This window comes from Amia ocellicauda, chromosome 5 (genome assembly GCF_036373705.1).
Source record: "Amia ocellicauda isolate fAmiCal2 chromosome 5, fAmiCal2.hap1, whole genome shotgun sequence".
Lineage (NCBI taxonomy): Eukaryota > Metazoa > Chordata > Actinopteri > Amiiformes > Amiidae > Amia > Amia ocellicauda.
This window is the reverse complement of record NC_089854.1, coordinates 13,342,575-13,369,534: the sequence shown is the minus strand read 5'-3', so window position 1 is coordinate 13,369,534 and position 26,960 is coordinate 13,342,575. Positions and strand designations below refer to the sequence as shown.

The 26,960-nt window shown below is 40.2% G+C and overlaps 1 protein-coding gene across 2 annotated transcripts; it reads right to left on the bottom strand.

The window, feature by feature from the left end:
- Positions 1–7,842: 7,842 nt before the first annotated feature.
- On the bottom strand, positions 7,843–25,094 carry LOC136749522 (cytochrome P450 2M1). 2 transcript variants are annotated; one of them, XM_066703917.1, is made up of 9 exons: positions 24,828–25,094; positions 19,109–19,271; positions 18,819–18,968; positions 16,421–16,581; positions 16,091–16,267; positions 14,983–15,124; positions 14,650–14,837; positions 14,161–14,302; positions 7,843–11,621 (listed from the first exon to the last, which is right to left on the bottom strand). In XM_066703917.1, the coding sequence occupies exons 1-9, from the start codon at positions 25,017–25,019 to the stop codon at positions 11,437–11,439; spliced, it is 1,500 nt and encodes a 499-aa protein (XP_066560014.1). In that variant the 5' UTR covers positions 25,020–25,094; the 3' UTR covers positions 7,843–11,436. The 2 variants fall into 2 exon arrangements, with proteins under 2 accessions (XP_066560014.1, XP_066560015.1); XM_066703918.1 differs by lacking the exon at positions 24,828–25,094 and adding an exon at positions 23,947–24,049.
- Between the last annotated feature and the right edge of the window lie 1,866 nt (positions 25,095–26,960).

Here is a 26,960-nt window from a genome sequence, read left to right as displayed (position 1 = left end):
TTTGTGTTTTCACTCATTAGTTGAATAGGGATATTCGTTGTATATGTCTATTCATATGCATTGTGTTTTTGTTCAAAGGACTGCTAGTGAAAGGGTAAATCAGTGAGCTTGCAAACAGTGCTTCATTGAGAACTAGGCTCTGTGTTGGCTGTCACTCCTCTCCTGTTTGCCCTCCAAGGTCCTCTCCAGGTTCTCCAGGCTGCTGCTGCGGCTGCGGCTGCAAGCTTGCACCTCAAATCATAAGAGCAGCTTCTGAGCCAGTGCTCCAGTTACCATCAGGCAGCCACTGACAACCATAGTGGGATCAGCCCTCTGACTCTCAAAGCTTATACTGGGCTTCCTCCTGAAGGGAATGGAAAGCAGGAGTAGTAATTGATTAATATCATAAAATGTAATATAATATAAATACAATATTATACATTTTACTCTTTAAAAATGCAGTAAATGTAATAAGCAAATTTAATTGTTCCAGAAAACATTTGGAAAAGGTTGGCTAATAAACTACAAAAATACATTTTAAAAGCATTCCAATCAGGACTAAGTAGCTGACCTATTTTTTTGGTTCTTATTAAAGAGCAGGAAACTGAACCCGAAATCTCAGTCCAGCCCTGGAGCCTTGCATGTATCTTGCCTCTGCATTTGCTGAATAGAAGGCTGCTACTTCCATTTCCTCAGTGTGGGCTGCAAGGCCAGCTGGGTTCCCGGTTGATACGTTATGAGGGTCCCCCTGAACAGAGCCAGGGCTCTCCTGCTGCCCAAAGATGACCACATTCCTATAGGCAGGGATGGACCGGGAGAAGATCTGGATCTGATGCTTGGCCTCATAGTGGTTGCTGCTTCCTCTGGAGCCATCCCTGCTTTCATGGGGAAGGAGAGGGCAGGTACCTGGTACCCAGAAGGCCCTCTGACTTAGAGCTGGGAGACTAGAATCCATACCCCATCTCCTCAGCCCAGAATTTTTCATCTGAGTGGTCAGTCCGGAGGCCCACCCATCTTCTCTGAGGCTCCATGAACGTTAGTGATAACAGAGGTGAGACTCCTCCCCCTGGACCTGCTGGAAGCCCGTATTTTCCTTGTGGTTGCAATGGTCAACAGTAACGATGCAATACAAATACAATACAATACAATACAATACAATACAAATAAAACGCTTTACACTTGCATTATTCCAATTTGCCTTCTTTCAAATGATCAAATAGCTGGGTAATATTAAAGTATGATTTTCAGCATGTGTTAATTGTACTCCAAGGAGAATAATACAAATATAACTTTTTTTTTATGCACTTTATATGTATTTAAGTGGGGCTTGTTGAACATTTTGCAGCCATTTGAAGGTGTAGCGTAAGGTACACTTATAAATTTCAATTAAAGAAGTGAATTTATAGTATCACCTTATCACGAATCCTGGAATCTTGTAGAACTCAATTTCTGTAATAATTGGACGCAGACACCAATTCCAAAGATATAAATTGTCAAATTTATTAAAAACAAAGACTAAATGTAGCACTACACTAATTATACAAAAGGGAAAAACTAATTAAAATTCAACTCTAGATCAACAAATCAAAGACAAATCACTTCCGTGACCAAATCAAAGACCATGGGATCGCGTATGATAATACACAAATCGTTAAACAAAAAAGGTTATAAACACATTGACTACAATAACAGTTAGTAATACGAAGGCGAGTCTCTCATTAGTATTGTTAGTCAGACATTAAATAACTACGCAGGTTAGTATTTATGTCAGGTAACTTCTCGTTTATATATATCAGTCTCATTTACGTTTAGGTGCCGAGAAAGATCCTATCATTACTTGTTACCACAATTTCCCTTAACTGATTATTATTCAATGATTAAGGATAGGCATCTAATGTCTATTAACGTGCGTTAATTTCAGACTAAACAGTTAAACAGGAATGAGAATATATTTCTCAGCGTTGACAGATTTTATTTCTAAAATTGTCAACAAAACAGTTTAATGCAACACATTTATATTTAAGCAAAACTAAATGATATTACACATTCTAGAGTTATGAATCACAGATTAACATTTCTAATTGATTTCTCAAATGTCATGAATGATGAACTCATCTGAACTTCGTCGCAGAGAGGCCTCTCTGGCTTCGGGCTCAGATAACAGCACACGGCACGAGGTCCGTGTGGTTTGGAACAAAGGCAGTCCGGTTCGGCTTTGTCCAAGAACTTCCACTCAGTCGATGCACCTGGAAGTTGGGGTTTCACGAATGTAGAGTCTTTTCCAAACAGATTCCACTGGTTTGAAGGCTCCAAGGTTGTGCACAAAATCTTCTTTGTAAGCAGGGTTTCCACCATAGTTACTTTAAGACAAAGTCTTTGAGGAAAGCAGGGCCCTGTTTGGTTCCAAGGGTCAAGTTTCTTAAGACTCAATAGCTATTTAAATGACTGAACACTTTCGTATTCAGTCGACTTAGTCAATTATCCAGCTGTAAAACTCCGCTGATCAGATGGGTACAGGCGGGCAGGCGCAGTTTCTAAAGTTCATTAAAGAATTATTCGTACGGCTCAATCTCCTTCTCCCAGTTTAACTCTTTTGTTGCCGGCAAAGACTTCTGGTTCTGGCAACAGAGCTACAGGTTGAGCTGTGGCAGCGAGTTACTGGTTCAGGTGAGAGAGAGAGAAAAAGAGATGCCATGTGCTGCCGTTGATACGCCTGTCAGATCAATAGGTGATTGGTTCTTGAGATTGGATTTCGGTTTCAGCCCCCAGTGTCCTATTGGAGGGGATCTTGATTTATGACTGATGTCAATCCATGCCATCTTTTGGAAATGCCAGTTCGCCCGGGTTCATAGCTCTGTGTCGGGATTTCGTCTCTTGTCCATTTCAAAGAGTTTTTATTACCTACAGGCCCCCTTCCCCAAACATCTCACAGCAGGGATTCCAAATGATTTGGCCTATTCTCGGTGCCATCCTCCCAAGACTGTCACTTTGATATAAACCAGTTCACACACCGATGAGTTAAGGAAATGCTCTTATCAAAATACACCCAACATAACGCTACAGTAAGTTATGCTGGATAGTTTAATATGGGTGTTGTGAATAGCATTTAACATAGAATACTTAAATAACCTCTCCTCTCTTCAGCTCCAGATCTCACATTACTGGATAAAACATCCCATTAACTTGCTGGGAAGTTTAATCATGTTCATGAACTGAAAACCCTCAACAAAATGATATGCTCATTTTATTATGAGGGGCCATTCAATTCAAAATTAACAGAAAAATGAAGTCATATACCAAAGTGGATATATCATATAGCAGAAAAAATAATTCATATACCAAAATGTATGCATCATATACCAAAATGGATATAGTATGGAAGCGTATTGCTGCCACACGAGGAAAAAAAGCCCCTCTGGTTATCTCTTGCTATCAGAGAAAGCGGAAGTGATGTCAATTTCATGAGACAATGCGGAGACTGGGACAGTGCTGTGTCAATACATTCAGTTTTATTGAAGGAGTCCACATCAAAGGAGTGGCTACCCCTTAACTGGCGACACAGGGGCTTTAAATACCCTTTTTTTTTTTTTTTTTTTTTTAATTGAAAACACACCACACGAACTGCACGGGGAGAACACAATGTGCAAATGTGATATAGGTGTTTTTAATCAAAGTAATCAAAGTGAAAAACATACAGTGGACTGAAACCGATACATATGTAACAGTTACAAGTGTATAAAGTCATGCAAAAACAATTTAATGCATATTGAAAGGGACCACTGTGCGGTGATTCAGACCACTCGGTCCATGTGGTCCGGACCGCAGTAGACTTAACCCCACTGTTGTAAAGAAAAATAACAGGAAAAGCATTAGTATTATAGTAATAACAATACATACATATATAACCAACTAATTTGAAACACCCAACTTGGTATTTGAACCACATTAATTGAACACCTCCATAGTAGTGTTCAGCCCGCTACACCACGACACATGGGTGACCAACTAACCTGAAAACTCATGTCTTTGGACTGGGTGGAATTGGGAGGAAACCACAATACACTTCGAAAAGAGAGATACGGAGAGCAAACTTCAGAGTTTTAAATGCATTATGCAAATTTCAGTGTAGTGGGTAGCCTATATACATTAACCAAGAAGTTGTGCTGAAATGAAGCTCGCTACAGTTTCAGAATCACTTCAATTATTGAAAGGCATAAAACAATCGGTCAGCATTATCTGAAAATAAACCCGAATGTGTTACACAGCACTGCCCCAGTCTCAGCATTGTCTCATGAAAATGGCATCACTTCCACATAAATCTCTGAAATGGTAAACGTTCACAATGAATACATCATTCAGCAGTGTTGGCGAAATATCAGACAATATCACACATTACAAACCCCTACTTAATAGCAATTTGCTGCTTGTAAAGAGATGTTTCTGTAAAATAAAGGGACAGATTAAAATGAATGACAAAACGGAATGCCCATAGACTACAATGGGTAAAACGGAAGGACGGTCTAGATCTCCAAATCCCACACAGGAATCCTAAAAACCTAATCTAAAAATTAAAAGTGGAATGACAGGCCTGGAATGACTATAGAATATATTATACACACATATACACACACACACCAATCAGCCATAACATTATGACCACTGACAAGTGAACAACACTGATAATCTCGTGATCATGGCACTTGTCAGTGGGTGGGATATATTAGGCAGCAAGTGAACATTTTGTCCTCAAAGTTGATGTCTTAGAAGCAGGAAAAATGGGCAAGCGTAAGGATCAGAGCGACTTTGACAAGGGCCAAATTGTGATGGCTAGACGACTGGGTCAGAGCATCTCCAAAACTGCAGCTCTTGTGGGGTGTTCCCGGTCTGCAGTGGTCAGTACACATCAAACATGGTCCAAGGAAGGAAAAGCGGTGAACCGGCAACAGGGTCATGGGCAACCAAGGCTCATTGATGCACGTGGGGAGCGAAGGCTGGCCCATGTAGTCTGATCCAACAGACGAGCTACTGTAACTCAAATTGCTGAAAAAGTTAATGCTGGTTCGGATAGAAAGGTGTCAGAACACACAGTGCATCGCAGTTTGTTGCATATGGGGCTGCGTAGCTGCAGACCAGTCAGGGTGCCCATGCTGACCCCTGTCCACTGCCGACAGTGAACATCAGAACTGGACCCCAGAGCAATGGAAGGTGGTGGCCTGGTCTGATGAATCACGAGTTCAAATTCCACAGATCTCAATCCAATCGATCATCTGTGGGATGTGCTGGACAAACAAGTCCGATCCATGGAGGCCCCACCTCGCAACTTACAGGACTTAAAGGATCTGCTGCGAACTTCTCGGTGCTAGATACCACAGCACACCTTCAGAGGTCTAGTGGAGTCTATGCCTTGACAGGTCAGGACTGTTTTGGCAGCAAAAGGGGGACCTACACAATATTAGGCAGGTGGTCATAATGTTATGGCTGATCGGTATGTATGCATGCGTCATCTACATTGATGTACACTGCAAGTTCAACCTTATCTGAAAATTCTGTGTAAATGGACAACTATGTAAACTAATGCAATATACACTCACCTAAAGGATTATTAGGAACACCTGTTCAATTTCTCATTAATGCAATTATCTAACCAACCAATCACATGGCAGTTGCTTCAATGCATTTAGGGGTGTGGTCCTGGTCAAGACAATCTCCTGAACTCCAAACTGAATGTCTGAATGGGAAAGAAAGGTGATTTAAGCAATTTTGAGCGTGGCATGGTTGTTGGTGCCAGACAGGCCGGTCTGAGTATTTCACAATCTGCTCAGTTACTGGGATTTTCACGCACAACCATTTCTAGGGTTTACAAAGAATGGTGTGAAAAGGGAAAAACATCCAGTATGCGGCAGTCCTGTGGGCGAAAATGCCTTGTTGATGCTAGAGGTCAGAGGAGAATGGGCCGACTGATTCAAGCTGATAGAAGAGCAACTTTGACTGAAATAACCACTCGTTACAACCGAGGTATGCAGCAAAGCATTTGTGAAGCCACAACACGTACAACCTTGAGGCGGATGGGCTACAACAGCAGAAGACCCCACCGGGTACCACTCATCTCCACTATAAATAGGAAAAAGAGGCTACAATTTGCACAAGCTCACCAAAATTGGACAGTTGAAGACTGGAAAAATGTTGCCTGGTCTGATGAGTCTCGATTTCTGTTGAGACATTCAGATGGTAGAGTCAGAATTTGGCATAAACAGAATGAGAACATGGATCCATCATGCCTTGTTACCACTGTGCAGGCTGGTGGTGGTGGTGTAATGGTGTGGGGGATGTTTTCTTGGCACACTTTAGGCCCCTTAGTGCCAATTGGGCATCGTTTAAATGCCACAGCCTACCTGAGCATTGTTTCTGACCATGTCCATCCCTTTATGACCACCATGTACCCATCCTCTGATGGCTACTTCCAGCAGGATAATGCACCATGTCACAAAGGTCGAATCATTTCAAATTGGTTTCTTGAACATGACAATGAGTTCACTGTACTAAACTGGCCCCCACAGTCACCAGATCTCAACCCAATAGAGCATCTTTGGGATGTGGTGGAACGGGAGCTTCGTGCCCTGGATGTGCATCCCACAAATCTCCATCAACTGCAAGATGCTATCCTATCAATATGGGCCAACATTTCTAAAGAATGCTTTCAGCACCTTGTTGAATCAATGCCACATAGAATTAAGGCAGTTCTGAAGGTGAAAGGGGGTCAAACACAGTATTTGTATGGTGTTCCTAATAATCCTTTAGGCGAGTGTTGATTAATAGGCAGTCAATCCTATTTGTGTTGTTTTCAGTATCCCAGGCCTGTCATTCCATAGAAAACAGCTGTTATTCAATTTTTTATCCGAGGTTATTTTAAAGAAAGTGTAGTCAGGATTTCCGTGTGGGATTTGAAGATATAGGCCATCCTTCCGTTTTCCCCATTGTAGTCTATGGGCATTCCACTACCCATTATAGTCAAATGACAAAATGGAATACCCATTGTTTTAGTCTGTCCGAAATAAACTAATAGTAAAGTTATATCAACACTTAGGTGTTCTAGGTAGTGGTGTTGCAATTTTATTTGTATTTAAATATCAGCTACAGGCATTTAGAAATAATACATTTTTAAAATCAATAAAACCACTACTTTATGGTTACATCTCTCTGCATATCTCCAAGCTCTTGATTACTTAATTGAACTAATGTCCTAAATCAGAGCCTTTTCACTATTTTAAACAACCCTTTTATTACCCAAGTCATATCTAAGCAGATTTTTCCTTCAATTAAGGTTCAATTAAATAATTGAGAGCTTAGTTGGAACAAAAACCAGCAGGGTATGGGGTCCTCCAGGACCAGGGTTGGGAACCACTGCTCTAAGGGGACAAGTGGACCTAAACCATGCCAGGAAAATGCCCCCGCCAGCATAAGAGGCTCCGGACCCCCCTCTGTAGGGGTCAAGCAGTCAGGCCTGTACCGTTCTCTTGGTGTCCCACACATGCACTCACCAACTTGTCGAGAACACTATCCAGTTGAGCGTCTGTGACTGAAGCTCCTGCCATTTGTGCCCCAATAATGATGCCTCTTTCAAAGAAACTTAGATCCTTTCCTCTTGCCATCTTGATCCAAAAATCAAGGTCAGCTTGGCCTGTTCAGCATTTGTATACATGCCGCAGAGCATGATAAGATGTTAATTGCTCAATTGTAACATGCAGTACACCTTTTTGGAGGCATCTTCTTACCTTATGTTCCTCCACTAATTTATTCAGGTTTTTTCCTTTAAAAATCACACACACACTTTGTTAAAAGGAAGTATGTAATTTGTACTCCGAGTATTTTTTTTAAACCAGTACTTTTACTTCTACTTTAGTAAAATTTCATCAAATTAACAGTACTTCTACTCGAGTAGGATTTTTCAGTACTCTTTCCACCTCTGCGTATTATACGGGACGGGTGGCAACCCTGCACAGCCCGTGTGCTGGCTGGTGAAATGGGCTGTTCTTTCACAACATTCCAGGTTGAAGTAGCTGTTCAGTTTCTCTGAAACTTCAGTGAATGTTCATGTTCTCCTGCCATTAATGTCTTCATGGTGTAATCTTGTAGCTTTCGCTATATCAGATAATAAAGTAAATACAGCAAACATCTTCGATGACTGAATAGTGAATGTCTAAACAGCAACTATACATATTTTGTATTGTTTCAGTTTTGTTATTAATGTAAAATACATTGTATTTTTAATTTATCAATGACAATCACAACAAGTTAATGTTATTAAGTAACTGAAATTATATAACAGACCAGTAAGTGGGCGAGTTAAGAATGAGCAGTCCAGACAAGGGCTTTGTGGAAAGGACTCTTCTGCCCAGGTAAGTTTAATGCAAACCAAAATGGAATACACACTCAATTGAACAAAACAAAATAAATGCCTAGCCTTGTCCAGGCCTACCTGACTTTCTTCTTGGTGGTACATATCCTTCTGTGAAGTGTGGCACTTGCAACAGGTTCTAGTAGCTCCTCTTAGGCTTTTCCCCAGCTTTCCCCAGACTTTCCCTGGCTGCAACCTCCCACCAACTGCCCTGATTCTCTCTGCCTGCTCCCTTATATACACAAGAGCCCCCGCCCCTTCCTGTCTCTACTGCAGGGGCTCCTGGGACATGTAGTTTTCTACCTTGGGCAGACATTCCTTAAAGGGACGGAGCCCCGTTCCATCACAATATATATATATATATATATATATATATATATATGCATCCTGCTGTGTAAACTCTGTTTACCCCACTTCTTCAAAATCAAAACGATGCACAAGAAGCCCATCAAGACTGAAAGGATGTTGTTCTCCAGAACAGAAAAAAAAAACATTCTTAAACTCTTCTGTATATTCATCACAGATTACTGAGAGGTGCGCAGTATTGTGAGAAGTATGTACTGTAACCTGATATATTGCGATTCATGAAAATAAGCCAGGTGGTGGTTGAGATAACAGGATAAATAATTGAACCCCGAATTATTTTATTCTAAGGCTTCAAAACAAGAAACCCTATTTTCGGCATCATAGCAGGCACACACTCTATATTCTTCCCCCTATATTTTAAACCTACCGTTACTTAGCTTATGATTAGATGAGATAACCGAGGAAGGTCATAAAAAGTAAGCATACACTTTAAATATGGTTGTGGCAAACAATGCAATCATACTTTGTAAAATCCAGAAGAGGGAGATAGTTATAGTAGGAGACTCAATTCTTAGAGGCGTAGATCACACAATGTGTTCTAGTGATAAGGAGACCCGCATGGTATCTGGCCTGCCTGGTGCTCAGGTTGCAGATCTCCCTAAACTAGTAGATGGGCTACTGGCCAAAGCCGGGGGGAATCCACTGGTCATGGTCCACATTGGAACCAATGACATAGGAAAAGGTAGGGCAGAGGTTCTGCAACACAAATTTAAAGAGATAGGAAAGAACTAAGAGAAGAACATCCATGGTAGTTTTCTCTGAAATACTTCTGGTACCACGTGCCAGGCCAGGGAGACAGGCAGAGATTAGAAAGTTTAACACGTGGTTGAAAGCTTGGTGTAAGGAAGAGGGGTTTAGGTTTATGTGGCATTGGTCTTTCTTCTGGGATAGATGGGACCTGTGCAAACCGGACAGTCTACATCTAAACAGAAGTAATGCATTGGAAGAGCGTATGTGCAGAGAAATTGAGAATCATTTAAACTAGGGACCAGGGGGGCAGGGAGCTCTGACAATGGGAGATGTTCCTCTAAGGAAAGAAACCAAGGGAACCTGCTATTAGGAAAGTCCTGAAATGTTTATACCTCAATGCCAGGAGTATAAGGAACAAGATGTTGGAATTGGAAGCCACAGTGCTGGCATGTGATTATGATGTTGTAGGAGTGATGGAAACATGGCTTACAGAAATGATGGGGATGAATACAAGTTGGAAGGATACTCACAGTTTGAGAGACAGGCAGAATCGAAGAGGGGGTGGGGTAGCATTATATGTGAAAAATGACATTGAGGCAGAATAACTCATATTACATCCCAGTAACAGAACAGAATCTTTGTGGGTGAAACTTTTGGACAAGAGATGTGGAGGATTAGTGGTAGGAGTGTGTTACAGACCACCCAACTCAGATATTCAGCAAGATGTTGCATTGTACAGTGTAATCAGGACTGCATGTAGCAAGGATGTGGCTGTTATAATGGGGGATTTCAATTTCCCAAACATAGACTGGGAAAGCCCAGTTGGGACTACAGAAGCAGAAATAGAAATGGTTGAGATGGTAAATGACTGCTTTCTAACTCAATTTGTCAGGGAACCAACCAGGGAGAGTGCATCCATTGACTTGATCTTTTCAAATGACCAGGATAGAGTCAGAGGTACACTAGTTAGAGAACCAATGGCAAACTGTGATCACAATATGGTTAGCTTTGAGGAATTATTTCCAAAAACAAGGACCAAGTCTAAAACAATGGTCTACAATTTCAGAAAAGCAAACCTTGAAGGTATGAGGCGGCACTTAGAAGAGGTAGACTGGAGCACAGTGGATATAGAATATACTGCTTGAGGCTCAGGAGCAATTTGTACCAAAACTTAGCAAATTGAGGATCAAAAAACATTGACCAAAATGGTTTAATAGAAGTATGCAAAAAATCATCAAGCGAAAGAAAATGTTGTATAGCGCATACAAAAGGGATAGAGATTTAAAAAAAATGCAAAGGATATGTTGAACTGCAAAGAGATCTTAAGAACTGGATCAGGAAAGCAAAGAGGGAAATAGAAAGAAACACAGCTATTGGAGCTAAAACTAATGCAAAGAGCTTTTTTCAATAATACAACAGCAAGAGGTCAATAAAGGAGGAAGTGAAACAGATAAAGGGCAAAAATTGAAATATATTGGAAAAGGAACAAGATGTGGCAAATGTTCTAAATGAGTATTTTACAGAGGTTTTTACAAAAGAAAAGACAGGGGACACAAATGGAAATTGGGCTTCAAGGCATTCAAAATGGAAAATAGAAGATACTTCTTTACACAGAGAGTAGTCACAATCTGGAACAAACTCCCCAATAATGTGGTAGATGCTGAAAATTTGGGAACATTTAAAAATAGACTGGATAGGATCCTTGGATCACTCAGTTATTAATGGACACCAAACAAGCACAATGGGTCGAATGGCCTCCTCTCGTTTGTAAACTTTCATATGTTCTTATATTCTTAAATCCATGCAGCAGTAATTGCAGATCAGGGCACATTGAGAAACATCAACAATGTGAGTTTGGCTACAATTGACAGGGTTCTAAAATGCAACCAATTTAAAAAACCGACTTTTGAATTGACAACAGTATTCAAGCAATCGAGAAAAACTGTAAGAGAGAATTTGGTAGCAGGAATTGATTGTGAAATAAACATTTCTGTTTGTGTTTCAAACTAAGATCTGAGCTTTACATGGCAGTAGTAGCTGCGTGGGATCTTGCCAAAGCTGCAGCATTCAGGGCTGATGTTGATCTCTTCCAGGGGCTGTGTGGATGAAAAGGTGAACCTCTGGAGGAGGGATGTGAAGAACAGGAACAGCTCCATTCGAGCCAGGCCCTCCCCGAGACAGACACGCTTCCCTGGATCCACAGGAAAGAGAGGGTACATGCAGTGCTGGATTTAAGCATAAACTAATTAAGCTACCACTCTGATCCTCACATTATTGCAAGTTTTAGGATTCAATTTTCGTTTTACCTTTTACCATATCTATATATGGAAATGTAAAGCTTTGATAATTCTATCTTCTTTATGTTTTGTTCACACATACTTAATACACTTTTTGTTAATGCTATGGTGCCTCTTAAACTTGATATCAAGTTTGATAATCTGGGCCTGGGTACATGGGGTGGGGGGGGAGAGTTCAGAATGTATTTTTTATTCATCTGTAAAGTCTCTCATGTCAGTATATTTTTTCTCTTTATTTTAGTCAACATTATTACCAATATTCCCTCTAAGCTGTGCATGCACAACTTACAAACGAATGATATAAAAAAGTTGATATGTAGTAAGTTATGTTGTACTATAAGATCAATACATTATAAGGATAAATGATGTGTCAGAATGTTATGGTATAATGTTATGCTATCTTTCAAGAAAGGTTAGCTACAACAAGTGAATTCAGAGTTCCCCACAGAAATTTCCATGGGCATGGTGGTATGTTCCATATTTGTTGATAGGGGGTGAAGGTTTTTTTGTTTGCTTGTTTTTGTTTTTACTTTTTTCACCGTTCACAAATTTGTTTTGAGAGGTGGCACAGATTTTTGGCCAGGCAGACATTATATTTTAGGTACATAACTTATTGTAAAACACTTTAAACAATTGACAGAACAATACAAAAATAATAGTTGCTGTAGTTTATGGTTATAATGAGTTGTGATAATATACAGTGAGGGAAAAAAGTATTTGATCGCCTGCTGATTTTGTACTTTTGCCCACTGACAGAAATGATCAGTCTATAATTTTAATGGTAGGTGTATTTTAACAGTGAGAGACAGAATAACAACAAAAAAATCCAGAAAAACGCATTTCAAAAAAGTTATACATTGATTTGCATGTTAATGAGTGAAATAAGTATTTGATCCCCTATCAATCACCAAGATTTCTGGCTCCCAGGTGTCTTTTATACAGGTAACGAGCTGAGATTAGAAGCACTCTCTTAAAGGGAGTCCTCCTAATCTCAGCTCGTTACCTGTATAAAAGACACCTGTCCACAGAAGCAATCAATCAATCAGATTCCAAACTCTCCACCATGGCCAAGACCAAAGAGCTGTCCAAGGATGTCAGGGACAAGATTGTAGACCTACACAAGGCTGGAATGGGCTACAAGATCATCGCCAAGCAGCTTGGTGAGAAGGTGACAACAGTTGGTGCGATTATTCGCAAATGGAAGAAACACAAAATAACTGTCAGTCTCCCTCGGTCTGGGGCTCCATGCAAGATCTCACCTCGTGGAGTTTCAATGATCATGAGAACGGTGAGGAATCAGCCCAGAACTACACGGGAGGATCTTGTTAATGATCTCAAGGCAGCTGGGACCATAGTCACCAAGAAAACAATTGGTAACACACTACGCCGTGAAGGACTGAAATCCTGCAGCACACACAAGGTCCCCTTGCTCAAGAAAGCACATGTACAGGCCCGTCTGAAGTTTGCCAGTGAACATCTGAATGATTCAGAGGAGAACTGGGTGAAAGTGTTGTGGTCAGATGAGACCAAAAATCGAGCTTTTTGGCATCAACTCAACTCGCCGTGTTTGGAGGAGGAGGAATGCTGCCTATGACCCCAAGAACACCATCCCCACCGTCAAACATGGAGGTGGAAACATTATGCTTTGGGCGTGTTTTTCTGCTAAGGGGACAGGACAACTGCACCGCATCAAAGGGACGATGGACGGGGCCATGTACCGTCAAATCTTGGTTGAGAACCTCCTTCCCTCAGCCAGGGCATTGAAAATGGGTCGTGGATGGGTATTCCAGCATGACAATGACCCAAAACACACAGCCAAGGCAACAAAGGAGTGGCTCAAGAAGAAGCACATTAAGGTCCTGGAGTGGCCTAGCCAGTCTCCAGACCTTAATCCCATAGAAAATCTGTGGAGGGAGCTGAAGGTTCGAGTTGCCAAACGTCAGCCTCGAAACCTTAATGACTTGGAGAGGATCTGCAAAGAGGAGTGGGATAAAATCCCTCCTGAGATGTGTGCAAACCTGGTGGCCAACTATAAGAAAAGTCTGACCTCTGTGATTGCCAACAAGGGTTTTGCCACCAAGTACTAAGTCGAAGGGATCAAATACTTATTTCCCTCATTAACATGCAAATCAATTTATAACTTTTTTGAAATGCGGTTTTCTGGATTTTGTTGTTGTTATTCTGTCTCTCACTGTTAAAATACACCTACCATTAAAATTATAGACTGATAATTTCTTTGTTAGTGGGCAAACGTACAAAATCAGCAGGGGATCAAATACTTTTTTCCCTCACTGTATATTAAACGTGTAATGCTCAAGTTGCTCACAATGCTGAAGTTTGTGGCCATAAAATATTTGATTTTGCTAAGAGTGTGTAAAAATGAGTGCATACATTGGGTACAATTCAGAGAATTGAAATCATACAAAAACCTACCCAGTCCGAATGCTAAAAAAGCATCGGACTTCCTAAAGCTTCCATCCTCAGCCAGAAAGTTCTCGGGGTCAAAGGTGTGCGGGTTCTTCCACAGCTTGGGGTCGGACAACACAGAGGACAGAAGAGGAAGGACCATCGTATCCTGTGGTAAAGTCATGCAGTCTGTTAATGTGCTGGTCAGACACCTGTTATGGAAACTGGAAACAGAAGTCTCCATCCCTGATTCTGGAAACCCTTGACCAATTAGTTGTCTCGCTTAACTCAAATAGCACCAATTCTAAAGCCTGGAAGCACTGTTAGTGAGTGTTTGATGAAGCAAGTACAAGTCACTTGGTCAGCTCGGGAAACTCTGGTCTTCTGGCTTATTTAGATGCAAATTCCAAATGATCCTGAATGTACTGAATTTACCAAAACATCTGCTTAATCACACAGAGATAAATGTTTCCAAAACTTTTTATATTTGGGTTTACATACAGGTCTGTTGCTCACCTTAGGAATGCAGTAGCCTTTGAACTCTGTGTCTCGCATCATTTTATGGGGGACAGCCGTGGGAGTGAGGTCCATAGATCGCTGGACCTCGTGAATGACAGCGTCGGTGTACGGCATGTTCTGTCTGTCCTGGACTGACGGGCTCCGTGAGGAACCGATCACATCATCGATCTCCCTCTGAATCCTCTCTGAATTCCAAAGATTAAAACAATCAGACTTCATGTATATACATTTGACACATCTTGAAATTCTGCTGGTTCTCTCATCAGGCTTCTAGGGCACTTTCTTGTTTGCTTGCTTATTGCTGGAAACAGCAGTACGAAGGTGGCCCACCTTGAACATGAGGATACTTCTGCATGAGCAGCAGGCCGTGTCTCAGTGTGGATGAGGTGGTTTCTGTTCCCGCTGAGAAAAGATTCCACACACTGCTCACCAGATTCTCGTAGACAAACTCACTGTGAGGTTGGCCTTTCTCCTGTGAAAACATGGAATCAAAAATAAATGCTGGTATATTTGTATATTTGAAATGCTGTTTAAGGCTGTTGACAGTGGACAGAGTACATTGGTGTGAACGTGTGACGTCCTCAAGCACCAAAGGAAAGGATCCAAGTGCAGGCTTAGATATGGAGCAGATAATCCGATAAGGGCAAAACGAGAGAGAGTTAACAAGGACAGTCCAAGGTCAATCGATCAGGCGAACAGGCTAGTAGGGAGATCCAAAAAGGGGTAAACGAGAGAGGGTAGCAAAAGGTCAAATACATGGTTAAGCAAAATGAAACAAGGCTCAGTATTGATCCGGGAGAGAATGCTAATTGACAGAGTGAAAAAAGGAAAGCAGTGAAGGGAGCAGGATAAGGCAAGGGAACATTGGTGGCCTCTAGTGGGGAAAGAGGGTCAGGGCTAGGGAACTGTGACAGAACGGGGTAAACAAAACCTTTGACCAGGGCCTATTATGACATACTGAGGCCTTAAACCATGTGAAGCATAAGAGGCCCTATAGAATTACCAAAAAGGTGGATTATTCAAACAGAAGTCACTAGGCACAGATTATATTTTAAACCCAAATACACAAACATGTTCAGTTTTAAACAAAATTTTATTTGATCAGACTACTGAATAACAAACCACATATTCAGTATTAAATATTCAGGATTTCATGTTCAGAATTAAAAAAAGGATGTCATTGATGTTCTTGACTGATTGTAGTGTACCAATCACAAAATGGTAGAGTTCATAACATTTCTATATGAATTACTGTATTGTTTTCTGACAGTTGGCTGGGTAGTGAGAGTGAGTGTTCTTGTACACTTTATTCTCCGCTTTATTTATTTTTTCATTTCTGTAACCCTGCAGTAGTACATTTTTTATTACATTCACACTTTTGTTTGGCCAGGTGGCACTGATTGTGGCCTGAATATAGCTGCGGGAATCCCTGTCTTACCTCTTCCATTCTAACAAGGAAAGCTTCAATGTAGTCTCTTGGCGACTCTCTGTCAAGATTTTCCAGTCGTTGATCAGCCTCTTTTTTCACATACTCACGGAGTTTCCTGTGCCCTTCAAACAATTGGTGATGTGGACCTGGGAGATGCTGGCAAACCCAGGGAAACATGTTGTAGAGCTGGAAAAAAAAAAAAATAGAAGGAGGGTGGGGGTTTATCTCAAGGACTATAAATGTAATGTTCACAGTAATTCCTTGGAATTCTTTACTTAAGGGGACATTAATTTTAATTTTAGTATTAGTTAATCTGTACTCTTTAATAGGCAAATGTACCTGTCCATTGGAGCTGCTCAGGAAACGGAAATAGTGGTCAATGACGCTCAACAGAAACTTGAACTGATTGTCATCGTAGTCTAGCCTCTGGCCAAAGACAATGGAGTAAATTATATTGGAGACCGCATTGCACAGTAACTCTTTAGGATTGAAAGCAGAATCTGTAACGGAACACAGATGAGCAAGAGTTATAAAAGCTTATTGTAAAGGGCATGCACTTTGGTACAGATTATACAGTGAGGGAAAAAAGTATTTGATCCCCTGCTGATTTTGTATGTTTTCCCACTGACAAAGAAATGATCAGTCTATAATTTTAATGGTAGGTGTATTGTAACAGTGAGAGACAGAATAACAAAAAAAAATCCAGAAAAATGCATTTCAAAAAAGTTATAAATTGATTTGCATGTTAATGAGGGAAATAAGTATTTGATTCCCTATCAATCAGCAAGATTTCTGGCTCCCAGGTGTCTTTTATACAGGTAACGAGCTGAGATTAGAAGCACTCTCTTAAAGGGAGTCCTCCTAATCTCAGCTCGTTACCTGTATAAAAGACACCTGTCCACAGAAGCAATCAATCAATCAGATTCCAAACCCTCCACCATGGCCAAGACCAAAGAGCTGTCCAAGGATGTCAGGGACAAGATTGTAGACCTACACAAGGCTGGAATGGGCTACAAGACCATCGCCAAGCAGCTTGGTGAGAAGGTGACAACAGTTGGTGCGATTATTCGCAAATGGAAGAAACACAAAATAACTGTCAGTCTCCCTCGGTCTGGGGCTCCATGCATGATCTCACCTCGTGGAGTTTCAATGATCATGAGAACGGTGAGGAATCAGCACAGAACTACACGGGAGGATCTTGTTAATGATCTCAAGGCAGCTGGGACCATAGTCACCAAGAAAACAATTGGTAACACACTACGCCGTGAAGGACTGAAATCCTGCAGCGCCCGCAAGGTCCCCCTGCTCAAGAAAGCACATGTACAGGCCCGTCTGAAGTTTGCCAATGAACATCTGAATGATTCAGAGGAGAACTGGGTGAAAGTGTTGTGGTCAGATGAGACCAAAATCGAGCTTTTTGGCATCAACTCAACTCGCCGTGTTTGGAGTAGGAGGAATGCTGCCTATGACCCCAAGAACACCATCCCCACCGTCAAACATGGAGGTGGAAACATTATGCTTTGGGGGTGTTTTTCTGCTAAGGGGACAGGACAACTGCACCGCATCAAAGGGACGATGGACGGGGCCATATACCATCAAATCTTGGTTGAGAACCTCCTTCCCTCAGCCAGGGCATTGAAAATGGGTCGTGGATGGGTATTCCAGCATGACAATGACCCAAAACACACAGCCAAGGCAACAAAGGAGTGGCTCAAGAAGAAGCACATTAAGGTCCTGGAGTGGCCTAGCCAGTCTCCAGACCTTAATCCCATAGAAAATCTGTGGAGGGAGCTGAAGGTTCGAGTTGCCAAACGTCAGCCTCGAAACCTTAATGACTTGGAGAGGATCTGCAAAGAGGAGTGGGACAAAATCCCTCCTGAGATGTGTGCAAACCTGGAGGCCAACTACAAGAAATGTCTGACCTCTGTGATTGCCAACAAGGGTTTTGCCACCAAGTACTAAGTCGAAGGGGTCAAATACTTATTTCCCTCATTAACATGCAAATCAATTTATAACTTTTTTGAAATGCATTTTCTGGATTTTGTTGTTGTTATTCTGTCTCTCACTGTTAAAATACACCTACCATAAAATTATAGACTGATCATTTCTTTGTCAGTGGGCAAATGTACAAAATCAGCAGGGGATCAAATACTTTTTTCCCTCACTGTACATTATACTCTTGTAAGCCTTGTACATTGCTAAATCAGTCTATCAAATTAATAATAAATCAATAAAATGAATAGTATAGAAGTATTGTTTTGACATTTACTGTAACATGTTTTAGAATAGGATATTTTGCTGTCTATGAAAATACACTGTAATAAAACACTCAATTAATCTGAAATAGAAAATGTCAAGCTGTTTTCTTTGGTGGGGTTGTGTCCCTATAAAATATTTAATGTCATCTCCACAAAAACGATGAAAATGACTGTGACATCCATTTGAACATAATTAATCCCAAGACAACCTCAACCTCATTGGGCCTGCAAGGGTGTGTATACAACTGGTAGTTTTAGTTTTTCTTGCAAAAGATTCAGATTGAGCAAAAATGCTTGAAGATAGATAAGCCTTGAACACTAAAATGTTTTGTGAAATCAGTCTGTGCCAGACAAACATTACACTTTCAGCAACATTCAGTTTGGAATAAACTTAAATCCATTTGTTGTCTTCAGTTAAAATTTGCATCCAGATTGGAACTGAAACAAAAATAAATTGATCAATGAAACTCTAGACATGCCTCCATGTTTCCTAAGGGCTTCGATCAGATACGTGGCTTCTTCTTTGATCCTTTCTTCCAGACTCCGCCGCCCCATGCCAAAGTTCTTCAGAGTTGTGATTGAGAATCTCCTGAGCTCCTTCCACCTCGCTCCACTGCTCACCAGCAACCCTGAGGATGGGGAAAATTTGGAGAAACACTGTAACACTGTGCCACGACCTGTCTGTTTTCATGATGCACACCATTTTTTTTCCCCAGGAGTCCAAAGGTTATTTATTTTGCATGGGTTCCCGGTAAAAGTGGACACTCACCGTAACCTCTGGTGACCTTCATCAGAACAGGGTAGTTGGCCCTACCGCTAAATTCTTCCCCCTGGCTCACCAAGGCATCTTTGATGGTCTCATAACCAGAGAGAACCACCACTGGCTTACTGCCTAGCCACACTGTGAACACTGAGCCGTATTTCCTGCTTATCTGGGGGAACAAGAGAATAAATTGTTGTAATTTGGAACATATTAGTTAGCGGCCTACATATAATTTCCCTAATTTCTTTAAGTACTGTTGGTAATATACCATCTGGCCCAGGTGATTTGTTTGTTTTTAATTCTGCTAATCACTTTAGTACCTCCTCCTCATTTATCCTGATCTCTCTTAGGGTTTGACTGGACTGATTGTTAACCTGTGGCATGTTATCCGATTTTTCTTTTGTAAAGACCTCTATGAAATACTCATTTAGAACATTTGCCACATCTTGTTCATTTTCCATGATACTTCAATTTTTGCCCTTTAGCTGTTTCACTTCCTCTATTGACCGCTTGCTGTTGTAATATTGAAAAAAGCTCTTTGCATTAGTTTTAGCGCCAAGAGCTATGTTTCTTTCTATTTCCCTCTTTGCTTTCCTGATCCCTCTCTTAAAATCTCTTTGCAGTTCAATATATTATTTGTATTTTGTTTCGTCTCTATCCCTTTTGTATGTGCTATACAACATTTTCTCTCTCTTGATATTTTTCTGCATACTTCTATTAAACCATTTTGGCCAATGTTTTATGGTCCTCAATTTGCTAAGTTTTGTTAAAAATTACTCCTGAGCCTCAAGCAGTATATTCTTAAAATATAACCATTGTGCCCCAGTCTAACTCTTCATAGTGCCGCCTCATACATTCAAGGTTTGCTTTTCTAAAATTGTAGACCATTGTTTTAGACTTGGTCCATGATTTTTTAAAGTATGCTTCAAAGCTAACCATATTGTGATCACAGTTTGCCATTGGTTCTCTAACTAGTGTGCCTCTGACTATCTTGGTCATTTGCCATCTCAACCATTTGTATTTCTGCTTCTGTAGTCCCAATATGAAATTCCCCATTGTAACAGCCACACCCTTGCTACATGCAGTGCTGATTACATTGTACTGTGGAAGAGACTCAGCCTTCAATCAGGTTAGAGCATTCTTTGTAATGCCTTTATTACATGCAATGTGGAGAGGAACAACGAATCAAGGAGATTACAAAGTTGCCCTGACTGCACTCAAAAGGTCAGAGGCTTTTTTACACACAGAAGTCAAAAGATTTGGTAACAATTAAAAAGTAATTACTGTTATCTTAAAAGCTACCTAAGCAGAATATATATCATTATATGTAACAGTTCACTAGTCAATACATGAATTAGGGAGTAGACGCTTAAATCACACTGTTTGACATTGTCTCCAAGATGTACATCATAAATCTCAAACAGAGGTAAAACTACATTCTGGCCTGACCCTTTCTTAAGTATACATGAAGTAAAACATTGTGAGAAAGGAATGTATTTCCTTCCACAGTACAATGCAACATCTTTCTGAATATCTGATTTGGGTGGTCTGTAACACACCCCTACCACTAATCCTCCAGATCTTTTATTCAAATGTTTAACCCACAATGATTCAATTTTGTTATCAGGATCTAATTTGAGTTCTTCTGCCGTAATTTCTGACATATAATGCTACCCCACCACCTCTTCGATTATGCCTGTCTCTCCTAAACTGTGTGTATCCTTTCAATTTGTATTCATCCCCATCATTTTCCGTTAGCCATGTTTCTGTCACTCCTACAACATCATAGTCACACACTAGCACTGTGGCTTCTAGGTCTAACATCGTGTTCCTTATACTCCTGGCATTGAGGTACAAACATTTCAGGATTTTCCTAATAGCAGTTTCCCTTGGTTTTCTTTCCTTAGAGGAACATCTCCCATTGTCAGAGCTCCCTGCCCCCCTGGTCCCTAGTTTAAAAGATTCTCAATTACTCTGCACATATGCTCTCCAAATGCATTAGCCCCTTTCTGTTTAGATGGGACCTGTACAAACCGGACAGTCTACATCTATCCCACAAGAAAGACCAATGCCACATAAATCTAATGCCCTCTTCCCTATACCAGGATTTCAACCACGTGTTAAACTTTCTAATCTCTGCCTGTCTCCCTGGCCTGGCACGTGGTACCAGAAGTATTTCAGAGAAAACTACCATGGACGTTCTTCTCTTTAGTTTCTTTCCTAACTCTTTAAAATGTGTGTTGCAGAACCTCTGCCCTACCTTTTCCTGTGTCATTGGTTCCAATGTGGACCATGACCAGTGGATTCCCCCCGGCTTTGGCCAGTAGCCCGTCTACTAGTTTAGGGAGATCTGCAACCTGAGCACCAGGCAGGCAAGATACCATACGGGTCTCCGTATCACTAAAACACACTGTGTAATCTACCTCCTTGTTCTGCGGGGGAGTGGGCACAGTGGTGCGCTGGTGTTCAACTGCCTCCTATCACTCTCTGAGATGTCACTGTCCAACTAGGTGTCCAGCAGTTCGAACCTGTTGAGCATTTCTAGCTCTTGGGTTGTCTCTCCTAAGTGGTGTGTTCGCCCTTTTCTGCGTTTACGGCCAACTGTAACATAGCAATTCTGTACACTTTCCTGCTCTAAGGGCTCAACCTTCCTAGGTTTTGGCATGCACACCATCTCTGTAATGGGCTGATTGACTAATTCTTCCATATCACGAATACAGCGCTGATCAGCAAGCTGAGCCTCAAGATCACAGACTTTGATCTCTAGGATTTCAACATGCCGACAACGTTCACAGATTAAATCAAAAGGTAATAATTCTGTAAACTTGACAATGTAGTGGTCACATGCTTCTAAATGTTACAGTTTTCCAGTCTCTTGGTTTCTGTTCCCTAGTCATGGGGTTCTCAAAGTTTTTGGAGATTTTCTTTTTTTCCCCCTTAATATTTTGCAAACCCCCTGGGCAGTGCCGTAGTCAACTCTTTGGCTTTTTGTTACAGAGAAACAGCACAGCTGCTTTAAGTACCTTTTGTCTACCTGCCACCAATTCACACCTAACTATCTCCACCTGGCTCCACCTGGAACAGAATTCCTGCTCATCCTAGACTAAATCACCTTTCCTTCAACCTATTTACTTTAATTCTACTGAATTGACTTCAATTAAGGTGAACTTTCTAGTTCAGAAATATTCTTAGGTTTTGCATGCACTGCGTGTTTGAGATCTACCCATAGATTTCCAATAGAAGTCTGAAACTGGCCTTTCCAAAACCTTAAATCTAGTTCATGGTTGATTTTGAGGCATGTTTTGTATTATTGTATTGTTGTAATATCCAACCTCTTTTCAGCTTCAGATTCTTCAATAACTGTGGGACATTAGCTTCCAGGATTTGTTGATATTTAGTAGAATCCATTTTTCCCTTTACCCGTACAATATTTCCTGTGCCACTGGCTGCCACACAACCCCAAAGCATAATAGATCCACTCCCATGCTTAACAGTTGGCAAGGTGTTCTTTTCTTCAAATGCTTCTCCTTTTTTCTCCAAACATACCTCGGTGATTGTGGCCAAAGAGTTAAATTTTTACTCGGTTCACTTTCAGTTGGTTCCAAAATGCCTCTAGCTCATCTAAGTGTTGTGTTGCATATTTCAGATGCCTTTTTTGATGAGATCACAGGTAAGGTTTCCTTCTGGTGACTCTACCATGCAGATCATATTTGTGCATGCAATGCTCCACCACTACTCCTAAACCTTCCTGCAGCTCCTTGCAGTGATATGGGGTTTTTGCTTTGCATTCCTGACCAGTCTACGAACAGTTCTATCTGAGATTTTTCTTGGTCTTCCAGACCTTGTCTTGACTTCAATAGTTCCCCTTAACGTCAATTTCTTAATGGAATTTCAGACAGTGGAAATGTCAAGCAGGAAGCGTTTAGTTATATTTAAAGCCTTCCTCTGCTTTGTAAGAATCTTTACTTTCTGATCCTCAGTCAGCTGCTCAGAGGAGCCCATAGTTATTGTTGAGTATAAAGCACAACACCCTGAGAAGTTCAAAGAGTCAGAGAATTGATTAAGATCTGGAATTGGCATCACCTGACTTAGATTAAGGCCTAACAAGTCAATTAAGTTTGGAGACCTTACAAAACAATAACACTAGTGGATCAACTGGAAGGCTGCCCAAACGTTTACACATGCCACATTTACTGTTTTATATTTTTTATCTGTTAAATTCAGCAAATAAATAGTAACTGCATTAACATTTGCAGAAATATGTTGTTTAAGTTTGTTTGCTGCAGAGATTATGTTAACTTCTTTTCACTTAAAAAATCAACAAAAGAAAAAAATATGATTTGGCCAGGGCTGCCCAAACTTTTTCATACAAATGTAAGTGGAAAAAGCACATCAGAAACATAAGAACTGGACTCAGCAAATTTAAAAAATAATCAAAACACTTTCAAACATGTCAAAAAAAAAAAAAGAATTTAAAACACTCAAAATTGTTAGATTTTTTACATTTTTGATGTTTTTAATTTTTGAAATATTTGAATATTTTATTTCAATTTCAAAAAGTTACAAAAAAAATCAAAGATTTTTTTATATTTGAAATTATTATTTTATTTTTTCATTTTGGTATATTTCTGAAATAAATGTTATAGGCCTATTACTACTTAGTTTCAGTGGAACAACTTCAGTCAAAGGTGTTACACCGTGCTTATTCTACTAAAATATTGTAAATTGTTGTACATTTACACAATTTACAATTCACATTGGTTACACATTACAACTTCACATTATAAACGTGTATGTTAAACGTTCGGAAACTATTTTTTTTTTACATACATTTTTTTACATACCTTACATACAAACCTTAACCTTAATGTCATGCAGTGACACCCTTGTACACATCCCCCGTGCCGTAACGTGGCTGCTGTGCGAAACTGGGTGCACTGTGCCTTACAGTACTTCAATTAGTCGTGAGTGTTTCAAGATGCGTTGTGTAAACTGTCTTAACTTGTTTTGACGGATTAATTTATACAGCAATGAACGCCAGAGGTCGCTACAGTTCAGTACTTGCAATCGAAATGTGATCCAGTCGTGTGCATATTAACTGGATTTTTATAATCTACTATGGCGTACTTGCAAAACAAGTGCTGGTTTTGGAAAACATAAGCCCTTTTTACAGCACGAAACACATTCGGTCTTTGTAGTTTGGAAACTACAAACTCTTTATAACAAACACATTAATGTTTAAGTACAATGTTTTATATTAATTGATTGCACTGCTGGCATTTTATACAATACAGATCCTATGTCTCTACGAACATTTTAACCATTGCCAAGTTTCTCCTATATTGCAAGACCGTCACATACAATTAACACAAATAATTGTATTGTCCTTGTAAATGTCTGAAAATAACATTTGCTCTAGTAGTGTTCATTACTTTTACTGTTACTTACTTTGTTTATATTATGTATGTTTTCGATTATTAATTAATATGTAACATACGATTTTAAAAATGAAAATAAAACGAAATCATGCCAAATTATTAAAAATAAAACAATTGCAATAAATAAATACAATTCAAATTAAGAATCACACACGGGTCTATCGATTGTTTGTAATAAATAATTACAATTCAAATTAAGATTCACACATGGGTCTATATTTAACTTGAAATTATAAATAAAAATGCAAACAAATCATTCATACAAAAAAATTGTGATAGACACTCACCTCTAGATAATACTTGTAGGGTTGTTTTACATCCATTTGAAACAAGTTCCCCACTATGGGCAATGGAGAAGGACCAGGGGGCAGCCTGCTGTTTAAACTCTGTTTACATCGATTTATCAAAACCAAGATGATGCACAAGAAACCTATCAAGACTGAAAGGAAGTTGATTTCCAGAACAGAAAAAATATCCATTCTTACTCTTCTATATCTTCCCCTACACAAATCACTGAGAGTTGTGCGGTATTGTGAGAAGCAAGCCTATGCACTGCAACCTGATATACTGTGAGTTATGTAAATAAGCCAAGAGGGACGGCAGCTGATGTGGTATCTCAGGTAACAGGAGAATTAATTGAACCCCATGTGATTTTATTCTTAGTCTTCAAAACAACAAAACAAGAGAACTAATTTGTGGCATTAGGGCAGGCACACACTAAGCAGTCTGCCTGTCAAAACCTATCATAGCTTTGTTTATGATTCTCAGATTAGATAACCGAGGAAGGACATTAAAAATAAGGTGAATGTGGAAATCAATTATTCTGAGGACTGTTCCGAGTTCTGGGTTTCCAATCTTCCTCACTATGACCAGGTATTTGTTGACAGGTGCATAAACAACGAACCATTCCCCTTCTTTTGCAGTAGGTCATACTTAAATTATTCAATATTTAAGATGTGCAGTCGGACAGTGGGAATTATGTAGTTATTTATGTAGCTAATTGTTTGTTTATCTAAATCTTAAATGTGAACAGGGTCTTAGACACACAAAAGGGCCCTCCCCCACACATGTACTTAGGTCTCCATGTAGCAGTACACACACACATGATAACAGGGCCCGCATGTCTGTTCTTGTCTGACTCATATATGCTTAAGCTGGGGTAAAATGAAGGCCTACCTAATGTTTATTATTGGGGGGGCTGATGAACTGCGTCTGCCCAACACACCCTTTTGTCACCTAGCAACCGTGTCTCACATTCCACAGCTCCACTTTCCAGTGTTTCTTGCTTATTCGCTCCACCCTAATTGTGTTAATTTCTTGAAAAGAGAGGGGCCTTGTTGGAGAGCCAAGCCTTATGTGGAGAGCATCTAAACTTTGTTAGTACAATAGAAGGCTGTGTTTAACCATGAGTGTACTATGCCACTGCTATATACAATGCATTGGGGTTTCCCAGTGGTTAAGCCTTATGTTTGTTTGGTTGCAGTATAGTTGCCCTGTTATTAGTAAACCTAATAACCCCAACTCCTGCAACAAGGAAGTTCTTGTTTATTTATTAGGGCATGCACACAGGTGTTTTATATGTTATTCTTATAGACTACTCGTAGAAAAATCGTATTCAAAAACATGCAGCTGGGAATGTAAATTTTCTGTAAGAAACTGATAATATTTGTGTACCATATTCCACTGCAGCTAGTTGTAACTAAAATAATGATGTATTTGTGTAATATCTCCCTAGTTGGACTGTCTAATTATAAAGAATTGGTTTGTTTGTGCTCTGTTTTGCTGTAATTAGTGGACTTGACTGGAAAAAAACTGTTTTGTACAACATTATAGTGTGTCAGGGGTGTGTCTTATGTAGTGCTGAGGCAATTTTCCAGGGATTATCTCTGATCCTCAAAGGCCTTAATTCTGCTAGTGCTGGACCATTGGAAGCACTACTACCAGGGCCATCCCGACGTACAGGCGAACTAGGTGGTCGCCTAGGGCCCCAGAATATCATTATCAATATTATTACATATATATTATTTTATTACACACAAAAAAAAAACACAATATACTGCGCACAATATGCCGCCTCCGAGTGGAGTGACTGATGTGGTGCGAGCACGCCTACAAACTTAGTGGGGGGAGGGGCAGGTCAGGCACAGGGTATATGCTGTTAATGCGACAGCACTACAAGGTGGAGAGAGAGATGGCATCTTTTAATAGAGTATACCACTAGGGTGCAGAAAAGAGGATGAGTACAAGAAAGTGCGAGGTATACAGATGTTATTTATTTCACCAAAGCCAACCAAATGTTAAAGAGTAATGCCACAATGAATGACCTGCTGACTAGTTCTAAATGCTGCTGCAATGTGATTAATGAAAATGTATGCATTCAGTGTTTGCAAAAGGTAAAAGAAAATATGTGATGCTCTATG